The sequence below is a fragment of the Vollenhovia emeryi genome, unplaced genomic scaffold (genome assembly GCF_000949405.1).
Source record: "Vollenhovia emeryi isolate VEMERY1.0 unplaced genomic scaffold, V.emery_V1.0 DF939165.1, whole genome shotgun sequence".
NCBI lineage: Eukaryota > Metazoa > Arthropoda > Insecta > Hymenoptera > Formicidae > Vollenhovia > Vollenhovia emeryi.
The window spans coordinates 660,308-673,727 of record NW_011967201.1 but is presented as its reverse complement, the minus strand read 5'-3'; the positions used below and the strand labels follow the sequence as shown (position 1 = coordinate 673,727).

Sequence of the window (13,420 nt, the reverse complement as noted above, 5' to 3'; positions counted from 1 at the left end):
CGAGGGGTCGTGCTAGTGCAGCGACTTGACCGAGAGGAATCCAGTGCGAGATCGAGCGAAACCGCGACGCGACGCGACCCGATGACGACTCACCGCGCCCGCTCCGACGCTCGATCGACGTAGTCGGTACATCACACGTACGAGAGGTCGCAAAATTCGGGCGCCGCGCGGAGGTACGACGGTCGCGGCGGCGGCGGCGGCGGCGGCGGCGACGGCGGCGGCGGCATCGACGTTGCGTCTAAGGTGGAGCGTCCGGGCAGCACGACGACGCTCAACTTCACGGACCTGGGGAGCCCATTCGGGGCGGGCGACCCCTGTCCGTCGAGTACCCCGACCCCGAACAGCATGTCGGGCGGCGGTGGACCGACCGGCGGCGGCGGCGGCGGCGGCGGTGGCGGCGGCGGTGGCGGCGGCGGTGGCGGCAGCGGTGCCGCCGGCACTGGCGGCGCCGGCTCCGACATGGAGCAACATCTTCACCATGCCGGCCTCGGCTCGGTGACGCCCGGCCCGCCCGGCGGCAACGGCGGCGACAGCACGACCTCCAGCACGCCGGTCTCGCAGAGCGGCAAGTCCGCCTTCATCGAGCTGCAGCACAACAACCTGTACAACCCGGCGAGCCTGCGGAGCGGCTACCCGGGCGGCCACAACGTGCCGGGCGCGCACCAGTTCTCGCACCAGGTCGGCTCGCTCGCGGCCCACCAGGCCACCGGGCCCGGCAGCGGCAATCAGCAGCACGCGGACGCGGGCTTCCCCAGTCCCCGCTCGCTCGCCGGATATCCGTTCGCGCCCATGCACCAGCACAACGCCTACGGATATCACATCGGGACGTACCCCCAGTGCCCCTCGCCGCCCAAGGACGGTGAGTACCCCAACTGTATGTATTCGCAGCCTTTTTTACATTTTCCTACTTCTAGACCGTAGTCTCTAGTTTTACCGACACCCGGCGAGATCTCCGTTTCTCGGCGCGCCGACGGCGGAATCGACCACGTGAATCCGGGAGTGAAGCTCGCGCGAGTGTGCCAGTGCAAAGTGAAACGGAGATGTCGTCGCGGGGGGGGCTCGAGGCAGGGAAATTCGTGACACCGTGATGTCGAAATCCCGCGAAAACGTCGACGAGGCAGAGGTACCACCGCCACTTGTCCGCGTCGACGAAACGTGAAAACGACTCGAAGTGACAAGCTCCGAATATTCGTCTTGAGCCTCGCGTGTCAGGTCTGATCTGCAACGTGCTCCTTGCGACTGAAAACGTTTTGTCTTGTACGAGCAAATCGATATGCTTAGAAAATCCGTCAGCTCGCGCGTATCCGTTGGCTGTAAAATAAAATCTATCTAGACGCAAAGGGCACGTTGTAAATCAGGCTACAGGGTCTGAGCAGAATGGTTGTCTCTTAGGACAATGTTTCACGTGTTGATTTAAGTCTAATCTATGTATACATTCTATTTTGTAGAAGCAAATCTATGAGCTTAAAACATGTATCGACAACGCACGATTGCACCGTTTATCAACTTGCACCAATTTTCTAAGCGTACTCCTGGGCTGTAAAATAAAATGTTTCTAGTCTTTAAAGTCTGATCTACAATGTGCTCTTTGCGTCCAGTAACATTCTACTTTGTAGTCAATAAATACGTTTAAAAAATGCGCGCAAGTGGATAAATTGTATATTATACACCGGAGCCGGGACTAGGGTGTGGCGAGCCAGGCACTTGTCTCGTGTAAAAAATTTGTCGGGGCGCAAAACTGACAATACAAATTTTTATAATGCATACCTGTATACATGATGATTAGACGCTCTGGTACATTAATATTAATATATTAAATGTAACTGATTAAAATTATTTTTATTACATTTTACATGCCGTAGAAAAGAAATATTTTTCGTTACTAAGGTGCGCGCTTTTTTCTTTGGCCCCGGGCGTCAAAATGTCTAGTCCCGGCTCTGTTATACACTGTACAATCGTACGTTGTCGGCAAATTTTTTAAGCATTTCGATTCTTTTTATGGAACGTTTCTAGATGCAGAGAGCGCAGAGTGTAGATTAGGCTCAAAGGCATTGTCCTTGAAGTGACGCAATAATTGCGTCTTGAGAGTAGAAGACAGCCGTTCTGCTCGGCTCTTAGATATAAATAAATAGTCATAGATATCTCTAAGTCGCTCATCGTCGAAACCGCCGATTCGCGAACGATTTCGAGCTGCGGGAGCGAGTGTCGTGCCGGCGCTGTAACGTTTGTCAGAAGTGACACGGTCGTGGCGAACGCGAGGCGAAATAAGACGGCGACAGGCGCTTCCGGTGGGTCACCTGTGTCTCCCGCGTCGCAGCGGCCGCTTTATTATTACGACTTTTTTTGCGTAGCCGCGGGACTTTATTGCCGCACGGCGAATGTCTTCATTCGCGCGGCGTAAATCACCGCGTGAAGTCTCGCGGTTTCGTAGTGAAGCACCGATCGGATGCTGTTCCGCGGATGTCCTATTGTTTCGCGCACGTGACTCTATTTTGGAAAACGCCCAAGGGCATTTAAACGTCTCCCATGTGACTCCCGTTGTGAAAGTGTAGGGGTCCTCAAAACGGGCTTTAAAAAGAGAATTTTAAAAGTGAGAGCTGTCGGGCAAATAAAGGCGTCTCTGTGCAAAATCTCGAAATAAACATCCCCCCCCCCCCTTAGCTTTCTCTTTCCCGCGTGTATTCGGAGGCTCTAAAGTGGCAGGTAGTGGCCGGTCGACATTCTACCTACGGTACAGTGCCACGAAACGGAATAAGATATATGACCGGGGAATCCACTCGGGCCACAAAAAAATCCCCGCGAAGCTCCCGGCGAGCGAGACAAAAAGAATCGGGATCGAAACGGGAGCGGCCGCGACTTCTGCTTCGCCCATCTCGGTCACCTCGCGCTTCTTCCCTCTCGCGCCCTTTTCCTTTTTCTACCTTCCAGAATCGCATTAGCGCGATGTAATCGTGATTTTTATTTTGCGCGCGAAATCGCGAGTCAGAGCTAATTACGATCATTATCGGGACTCGCCCCGAGTCCGTCGTGGATCGCGGAATCGCGGCGCCGTGCGCGATCCTCTAGCGATAACTAACTTCAGAATGTCTTTTTAAACTTGTTATCGTTGGATTTCGAAAATAGCTATTTATCTCGAGATGCCAATTACGTATGAGGAAAGTGAGACGAGCGGAGAGGAGCAGCAACGCGTACCACAAGTGCGTCTAGCTCGAATTGTTTACATCGACGACGACGAGCTGTCTCGATCATAGTGTGGAAATTCTCATTCTATTTGTCCGCTCGGATAGCCTAACGCGCCTAGTCCCCCCCACCTCCCCCCCCGCCCCCCCCCCCCCCCCCCACTACCCTCCCCCCCCCCCCCTCCCCCCCCCTCCCCCCCCCCCCCCCCCCTCTCTCCCCCCCTCTCCCTCCCCCCCCCCCCCCCCCCCCCCCCTCCCCCTCTCTCTCTCTCTCTCTCTCTCTCTCTCTCTCTCTCTCTCTCTCTCTCTCTCTCTCTCTCTCGCAGCAGTCTGCACAACAATGCGGCTGTACACACATCCGCGAAATCGCGTGATCGAGATAACCCAAGCCAACGGCACACGATACTATTTTTCCGACTGTATTGTTTACGGGAGCCAATCAGGACGCAGAGTTCTAGATGAGGTGACCCAAGGCCTACGTCCACGATGCTAGAACTTGGTCCAAGTTCTAATTCCGAGAAATGTGTCAATCAACTTGCGGCTTTCGTGGGATAGCTGCAGGTTGATTGGCTACACATTTCTTGAAACTAGAACTTGGGCCGAGTTCTAGATCGCTTACGAGAACCAATGAGGGTGCATAGTTTTAGATCAGACGACTCGGGGCTAAGTCCTGATTGACTCTCGTAAGCAATCCCAGCAGGTAAAATGGTATCGCGTGGCTTTATTTCGAAGCCGGGGCCTCCGCGCGGCGCGACGACACTCGCGCTGCTCTCTCGGTCGATGGTGATTTCCATCAAATATGGAAATATTCCTAGGCCCGCGGTAACGTTCGGCGAATAGCTCATCGTCGCGCGGAGCGAGCGGAGTAAATTCCGCTGTCGTCGCGCTCGCGGCAAGCGTTTTCGCGGCCGAGCGCGACCGACGGCGCTCAACCCTTTACCCTCCGGCCCGCGGTCTATGAATTCGTAACGACCCGCCGCGTGTCCGTTGACCGCGGCGGCCTGCGGCGGCCCCGCGGCAAGTCTGGCGTTTCTGCGTAACCCTTCGCGGCGACAACCCTTGCCCCGCGGCTGCAATTTTCGTGGCGCCTCTCTTGAAAATTACTGGTGATCTCCCGGCGAGAGCCGTGAAACGGCGTGGATACGCGGGGAGACCAACTTTTCCGCCAACGGCAGGAATCCGCGTGCCATCGGGGCGCGGTGCAATTTTTACGCGAGCGAGCGAGCGAGCGAGCGAGCGAGCGATCGTCAGGGGGTTGAATTCTCACGCACGCGGAGGGTCGCGACGCGCGGAAACTTGTGTTTCGCCCTTAAATTGCCCAGTCATTTTCCCTCGCTACTTATGCACCGCTCGCTTTTCGCAAATCGCACAGCAGCGAAATGCATATCCTCGATCCGCCTCGCGGGCTGCACCGCGGGAACTTCGTCGAAGGGTTGACATAACTTCGGTATTTTTGCGTAAAAGTTTCCTCTTAGGGGAGGGAGGGATCAGGTTCTCCGAGGAGGGGACGGAGTCACGATATCTCGGGGAAAATGTATCGGAAGTATTCGTTACGAGTCTCGTCGCTTTCGAGGCATCGCGTGGAGGCGAGCGTGCGTAATGCAAAGGTCGATAATGCGATAAAAGATTATCGCGACTTGACGTCGATCCGATTAATCGGAAGCGAAAAGTGCGTAATCGCGCGACGCGCGATCCGTCTAATTGCCGGACGCACTGTTTGTGTATTCCGCTCAGAGCGGCTTCGTTTGTGCCCCGGTGAACGCGACGCGCAACTCGTGATTACTTCGGGACGTTTTTTTTGATTATCCAATTAAAGTAACAGTGACGCGGTAATTGCGCGAATTTGCAATACCCATTGTAATAAACGCGCGTTTACGCGTAATCGATTCGGAGCCGCGCTCGCTCTCAAATGTCACTGTTTGTCGTACAACTAAATAAAGTTGAATCGCGAAATAATTGTATGAATATTAAAATCGCCATCCGCGGCAGGGAAGTCGACGTGGCGACGGGATTATTGATGCTAATTAATTAACGGATTAAGCGTGTCTCGAGAATGCATAATGATTGCACGACCTCTTTCAGATATCGCGCGTTTCTAATAACATAAATTAATACAATTTAAAAGTGATTTGTCTTAATGGAAATCAAAAGATGTTTAATTTATACAAAAATGTAATTCTTTACATTGACGAAAGGGGGGACGAAAGGGACGAAAGGGACGAAACAGGATTACATATCGTCAGCCTAATTAAAAAATCTTAATCCAATTTTTTACCAAATTGAGATATTTATTTCGGCTAATTTATCTTGAGATTTTGCACCGTTTAGGAAAATTGTTAGACAGTAATTTTTCATAAAAGAAATTAAAAATCTGGGCAAACAAACCTAACTCCCTACTGATTTTCCCACCTCCTAATTCCATGGTTATCCGAAGTTACGTGATTTTGTGACTTAGAAGGTTTTCTAATTAGTTACGTCAGTGTTTTCTTGACCATACCTGGCATTTTTAATAATACAGAAAATTTATTGCTAAAAGTATTACCTCAGCCAGGGTTCAAACCGACGTTGTTAATTACCGCTGGCGACATTGAAGAATTCTGATTAGTTTTCTAATTAGGCCGACGATATGTAGGGTTGTTAGTAAGCATCGAAACATTTAGATCGTTTGTCGATTTAAAGTGTATGAATCTATTGTCCCGCCAAAGAAACTGTGTTTTAAGATCGAAAAGTAATCGGTGCACGGAAAACGGATAAAACTTGACGCATTGAACCATCAAGCTACAGTCTGCTCGGACCGTTGGTTTTCTCATATTGATTTTCTATTTCGTATCATATCCATGCTTTAAATCTTCGTTAAATCTCCATTACCAAAAAGTGGGTATTTCTTTAAACTAAACAGCTTTACCTGCATTTACGGTACAAACAAACGAGGCCGGTAATATAAGCTTAAGATACGAAGACCGGTCATATTTGCGTAAGTGTTCACCTAATAAATTGTAATCGTTACGCCTTTCACGATGACTAAACGAGTAGAATGCACCTCGTAAAGGTGATTTATAACAAAATCGTCCGCGCTCGCGAAATCGATCCCTTGATCATTGCGTCGTCACGCGTGAAATGAACTTACATAAAATCCGCGAGGCTGGGCGTAATAACATTAACACGCGAAGTAGCGCGGTATCAGTCGGCGAGACAATCGGTACCGCTTGTCGGAAGCGTCGCGCGCGCGACTTTTCACACCGCCACGTGCTCTCGACGGAGACACGCGCTTTCGTCGCGCTCGCAATCAGCGCGCGCAAACTCGCCGATTGTAAAATCGGCGCACAGTCGCGGCGGCTCGTAGGTGCAGAGTCGGCACTTCGGCGGCGACGTAAACGGTCTCGGACCGGCCCAGTTGGGCCAGCGCGCGCTAATGAAGCTGTCCGGGATCGCGCGAGCATCGGCCGCGAGAGCGCAGAGGTGGGATCCTCGTCGAGGGATCCGCGGCGAGCGTATCCGACGCCTTCGCGCACCTCCGCGACCAATCTTATCGTCGTGACAAATGAACCGGCCGTTAACCGGCTTGTCCGCGCGTCCGCGTCTCACGCCCGTTGTCCTTCCTCCCCCTCGGAACGTGGCCGAAGCTGGAATCCAATTAGCGGGGGCTCCTCTCGTATCAGACCGGCACGGTATCTCGCATCAGTCACCTGACGTCCGACCGCCGCCCGGAACGGTCGGGACTTAATCCGGAACGGTCGAGAGACAATGCGTGGCCCCGGGTCCGAGTGATGGATTAGGTATTAAACGGTTGTTTTCACAAGGATTAGGCGGATACACCGACCCGGTGAGCGCCGGCCTTTCTCAAACCCCGCCGACCGTCACGCTTACAATGAGATGAATCGCTCGAATTCGTATTTCCTATAGGGACACTCTCCTGAGGATGAAACCCCGTGGCTGTTTGTTTTGGAACTCTCTCGAGATTCGAATTCCTGGAATAGCGGCGAATATCTGGAGCTTATAGCTTATAACAGAAACATATATAGTCGAGGCTCTGAACGCGTGGATTTTTCGTGTCTAGTTAATCCCGGAGCTCACCGCGTTTGTCATCCACGTGACAGCACTGCGGCGAAACTTTAGTCGACGATCAAATATGTGTGAAACGTGCGCTTACCTTTGCCTTCGAGTCTGGTTATTAAGCGACACTTCTGATTTTAATAAAAGTAAGTAGTACGCGCGATAGAACGGCTCGTTTGGAAATTACGAGTTACGCAACTCCGAACCTTTCGAATAGTTACGAATTTCCCAATGGCAGCCCGCGGCCGAGGGGACGGAATGTTTTCAATTGCGGGACAGGAGGTGCAAAAATGAAAAGTCGGGGGCGGGGGAGAAGGGAGCTTTTTCATCGGTCCTCGAGCGCGCGGTGTGGTAGCGATGTGGAAACGCGTAGACGTCGGCTCAGCGACAATGTTAGACAGGCCGCGTTAAAGTCCAGCCTAGGGCACAGACGGACACCTTGTAATTTCGTGTTCTCCGGATTGAGAGCCGCGCACCTACCGTATGATTATCAACGTCGCATTAATCGCTCGGCGCGGCTTATTATCATACGTTCGGTTTGATTACGCGACTCTAAAAGAACCTTCAGCGATGGCGAGGCGGCGCGGCCGCAAAGTGCTACTTTGCGGCAGTTTCTGCCGCTCTGCCGCGCGCTCACCGCACTTTGCATACACGCGTCCCGGCGTTAAAAACCATAACCCTAGCCGCGCTATCCTATACCCACGCGGTGCGAGCTCCGCGCGCGAGAGAAAAGTGCATCCATAAAACAGTACCTTCGACTCCTGACTCGCGCGCGCAGCAGTTACACCCCGCCCGCAGTCGACGTCGCGTCGCCTTAATCGGCTGTAATTAACAACGGGGGCTCGTTATCGCGGCTCACGCTTCTATAAAATTTATTGAGCAACGTACTACGCGTTGATACACCGCGCGACGGCGTTAACTGTTGCACCACGATAGAAGGTTTATCGCCGTCCCCTACAAAGGGAGACCAATTGAGAAGTGTTCTAATAGAGGAACGTTACAAGGTGCATTCACTCCTTCAGGTTTCTTATTATCTTTTGCCTATTTACCAAGGTAATTCCAGCTGCAGTTATTATTCTGATAAGGACGACGAATCTTATAAATGAACAAAAATAACAACACATTTTACAGATGTAAACTTTCTTCTGGGCGTGTTTGAATTAATTTGTGATTATCAGAAACTAATAACAAAGTGTCGGGATTAATTGTAAGATAAATCGATCTGCTATGTGCCAAATATTCTCGCAGAGCCGAATCGTCAGGCCGAAGGATCGCGGGCGCCTACGCGGATATTAAATATCGCGTACACGCCCAGTATCGTCTCGAAATTGCACGGGGAAGATAAACACGGGCGCAAACACGCGATTGCATCGCCGTTTGCAGCGCGATGTAACCTCGTGCGGAAAGTTTATGGAGGATCATTATTGTCTCTTTTACGCGCGATCAAAGCCTCCCCGTTGACTCTCTGATCGATCCCGCGTCTCGTCGATCTCTCCCCGTCGCCGCGCCGGCGCGACGACGCGCCCGCGTGTATAAATCACGAGGAATCACACGCGCGCGAGCGGACCCGTCGTAAATTACTGCTAATTAATAGTCGCGCTAATTGTCACGGGTGAGAGGTGCGAGCAGGGGACTCTCGCGCCTCAAGTCCACGCGTCGCGTCGCATTGCTAATTCGATGTCTCGGGATCGATATCTCTGTTTGTTCGACTCTCTCTTTCGGCATCTTCCCTCGCTCGCCTCGCGGACGACACAACGCGCTTGCTGTCGTGGCGCGAGAAGTGGCTCCCCCTTTTCTTCCCCCCTGTCTCTCCCTGTCTCTCCCTGTTTCTCCCTGTCTTTTCCGGTCTCTCCCTGTCTCTCCCTGTCTCTCCCTGTCTCTCCCTGTCTCTCCCTGTCTCTCCCTGTCTCTCCCTGTCTCTCCCTGTCTCTCCCTGTCTCTCCGTGTCTCTCCCTGCTCTCCCTGGCTCTCCCTGTCTCTCCCTGTCTCTCCCTCTCTCTCCGTATCTCTCCCTGTCTCTCCGTGTCTCTCCCTGTCTCTCCCTGTTTCTCCGTGTCTCTCCCTGTCTCTCCCTATCTCTCCCTATCTCTCCCTGTCTCTCCCTGTCTCTCCCTATCTCTCCGTGTCTCTCCGTGTCTCTCCGTATCTCTCCCTGTCTCTCCGTGTCTCTCCGTGACTCTCCATGTCTCTCTGTGTCTCTTCGTGTCTCTCCCTGTCTCTCCCTGTCCCCCCCCTCTCTCTCTGTCTCTCTGTCTCTGTCTCTCCCGGGAAGGCCACCCGCGTCTCCCCGATGAAAACACGCAACGTCGTAATCGCGATATAAAAATAATGAAACAGATTCCACGCGAGATAGGCAACGCGGGCGCTGGCACGATGCGCACCTCTATCGAGCTCTATGCTACTTCATTGCATCGTTTTAAGATTGATATATGGCTCCGTAATTAATTACCGCGCCGTTAACGCACTGTAGTGCTTTCTTCCTCACTCCCTCTCTTTCTCGCTCGGTCTCCAACGAGAGCACGCAGTCTCTATATTGTGCTAATTATGCGCAATACGTTGTATGTGAATTGAATAATGCATTTATTTTTATCAGATAATTACGCGCCGCTTGTCGAATAAAATATTCCGACTGTGTTTGTGCTATTGTTTCCTTTTGCCTTCTTTTCGAAAAAAGAAGAAACGACGCGTCATTTCCGTTAATTTCGACTCGATAAGCCTCTTTAAATGCCCCCAGCAGCCTTTACGCGATCCCCGGAACCGTTCGATCGGAAGAAATGACTTGTAATTAATGCGCGATTCGATGCTTTATTGCGAGAAAGAGTTAAAAAAAAGTCCTTAAAAAGTTAGTAAAGTGCCAACTCATTTCTTTGCTTGAAACGTTCTCTCCTTCTCCACATTCGAACCGACTTTTCTTACATAAATTAGTCAGGCATAATTCAAATTCCTAATTATACTACTTTTTTGAATAATTATCCCGTTAATTACAAAATCTCGATCACTTTATCTTCTCAAATTTTATTTTACAAAGAAAGATGTATAGCTTCCTTTTATACTTTTTCTCACCGCCCCCCCCCTCTCTCTCTCTATACCCGCTCGCATTACACGCTGCCTCCTTGAAATATCCGTCGCGATCGCAAATTTATTAATGTCGTAAAAATCAATAGCCGCGTCGGTCGTCACCGCTGCCGTAATATACCGCGACACGTTACCGAGATCGCTGGATCAGGTTTTAGTTTAATTTTATTTTTAGTTCGTACGCGAGCAGTGACGAGGATTCTGAAAGTTGATGTTAGGGTGGTGCATGTTCGCAGACCTCTCGCCATTGGGTGATAAGAGCGGCAGCCTCGTCGACGAGCTCGGCGGCGGCGGCGGCGGTTCCCTCAGGAACGGCAAGGGCAAGAAGATGCGGAAACCGAGGACGATTTACAGCAGCCTGCAATTGCAGCAGCTCAACAGGCGGTTTCAGAGGACGCAGTACCTCGCGCTACCGGAAAGAGCGGAGCTCGCGGCCAGCCTCGGACTCACGCAAACGCAGGCAAGTTCTATCGACGTTAAGAGACCGGCGGGACTGGAGCGCGAGCTTCCCACGCCGCGGTCGCGCGCCGATAGTCGCAGGCTCTTATCTCGCGCCACTCGTGACATGTCGGCGTAAACGAATTGCGATAAACGCGGGCGTAAAATACGATGCCACACTTGGCCGGAGGGGGCGAAAACGTGCGCGGGGCGTTTTGGATTTTGCGCACTTCGATTACTCGGCCCACCGGAATGGCGTCGTTTTAGCGCGCGGCGAAAATTACTCGGGATTTATGTAGCGTATTAATTTCTTAACTCGCTTACGCGTCAACTCTTTACCAAACTGCTTGCAATTTCTTTGTTAGATCACTTGAGAAGGACCACAAACCACGGTCGAAACGTTGTGAGTTTAAACACACAAATTTACCAGACATGGTCAAGTAATCTTCTGAAATTTTAATCACTTCTGGCGACTTTTAAGATTTCCTCCAGATTTACTCGGGATTATTGGAGAAATGAATTTCTTGTAGGCTACCTCCAGGCTTGCCTGGACCTAAGTACGATTCGGCGTTCTCGTTTAGATTTGAGTTAAACCTTAAAAAGGTCCCGATTTAACTTTAGGTGATTCTTTTTACTTGATTTTGAATTTTGGTTTTACACACAATTGGCGTTTCTCTCTTACAAGAGGATCCAGCCGTTTGAATAGTTATTGCGAGACATTGAGGGAGAAGGGACCATTACGATAATACACCTCGATACAGAAACAATTCTTCCTCGTACATATTTTACCTGGAACTTATTTGAGTTATAGCCGGTGTTGAGACAATACGCCTGCACCGAGTGATAAAATGTCCGGGATAGACGTTTCCGCGGGCGAAACAGGTTTTCCGCGCCGATACGGATTGTCGGGAAACGTCGTCGGAAAGACTTGACGAAATCGCGAGCGAACGAGCGAAACGACAGAGCGAATTCCGCGCGAGCGACGACGCGACGCGCGGGCCGCTAATTATACGAGGGTGGCGGCCAGAATTTGGAATTTTATTCGAAACGCGGCACGACGGTGCCCCCTTCCTTTCCTCCCGCGACGGACGGATCCAGTTGCGTGCTCGCTCCGCGGTAACGGGAGCCCCGATAAACGGCATCTGTCAGCGTTATCGGCACAAATGACTTTACTAAATCACCGATTCGCCACGCCCTGGACACCGGGGATAGGGTTGCCGCCAGTGTCCAGTGCACCGAGGAAGGGAGGGAGAACGAAAGGGACAAGTTTCCGGACTAACGAGGCGGCCATAAATTTCCTCCCGGCGATATCGCGCGGGCTTCGCGCGCGAGCTTTCCGCGCGGGCGGGGTCGTGGCGCGCGCTCGCCGAAAGGTTTTTCGCCAATTACCCCGTCGCGGTTTCCAATTAATGATTTATTAGGAGGATAGCCGGCTACATAATCGGCGAGGAGTTAATTGGCCCCGGACTTGTCCGTTATAGATTTATCTGACGAGGACCGTAAAGCCCGTAGCTAATTTGGGCGACGCCGCGGCGGAAGACAATTGAAATTTATTCGGGGATCGACTTGCGTATCACAGCCGTCCGTCAGGTTCCTTTCTATCGATTTGTACGCGCGGTCTGAACGGGATTACACGTTCCTTCGCACGAAATTATGCGTTTCATTGACTGACGCGGGACGGAGATGGAGCAATTTTCGCGGTTGCTCTTTGTGCGTTCCCTCGCCCCCTCGAAGAAGCGTGCACAATCGTCGTGGCGCAGAGCGCGTAACTGCGTATCGCGTAATCATGGGATAACTGGCTGTCGTAGCTGGTTGATGCCGTTGCAGGGGGTCCCGGACCGGATAATTTCATTAGACGGAGCACCGCGGGAGCTGTTCTCCCCCCCCGTGAGCGAGTGAATCGAGCGCGACGCAACCTGATGAGCAGTCGGCGTCTGGTTGTTTACTAAACACGGTCGTTCGAAATCAGCAAGTAGCCGCGGTCGGGGGTGGGAAAATTAAATTACGGAACCTCGGGAGATTATCTATTACGCTCTCTACGTGATTATCAGAGTGCGCCCTGCTACTTAAACCCCGCGAGGATCGGTCGACGTCAACCAGCGCGAAGGAAAGTTCGGCACACACCGATTCCCGCGTACGATCGTAGATTAGAATGTCGTAAAACGGTGACAGCTTGGATTTTCCTTTACTTTTCTCCGCTGCGGAAATTCGCGTCGACGAGGCGATTGAATCTCTCCCTCTCTGTCTCATCAGGCACCGCCGTAAAATTTTTTCTCCTGAAAATGGGAGGATGACTTCTACCTTTTGTCAAACACTCAGCATCTCCGCGCCACGTAACGAAGAATGTTCGCCGCGCGCGATCGGCGGTGCAGCTCTTCAGCAGGCACCGTGCATAATCCGTAATCGTCCAATCAAGGCGTTCGACCAAGCGCCTCTGCCTCTGCACTCTTGGCCCTGCTACCGTCGCGCGCTGGCTTTCTTGTCATCGCCACCAACATGGCGCCTTAGCCTTCAAGTCTCTTCCATCTTCTCCTCTTTCCTCGTCCCCTCTCCTCCTTGCACCACCGACAGCCTCGTCGTCCCCCCCGGCGGTCTCCCCTCGCATTTCCCCACCGGCTCTCCCCATTCTCCTCCTCCTCCTCCTCCTCTTCCTCTTTTCCCTCAGATGAGCAAGA

General features: G+C 52.1%; 1 protein-coding gene across 1 annotated transcript in view; it reads left to right on the top strand.

Moving 5' to 3' along the window:
- The first annotated feature begins 459 nt into the window (after nt 1-459).
- Nucleotides 460-13,420, top strand: part of LOC105564397 (homeotic protein distal-less) — a 95,977-nt gene continuing 83,016 nt past the window's right edge. Inside the window, exons 1-3 of the mRNA XM_012016725.1 lie at nt 460-863; nt 4,843-4,852; nt 10,567-10,767. Coding sequence (XP_011872115.1) covers nt 460-863; nt 4,843-4,852; nt 10,567-10,767 — 615 coding nt within the window. The remainder of the gene's footprint in view (nt 864-4,842; nt 4,853-10,566; nt 10,768-13,420) is intronic.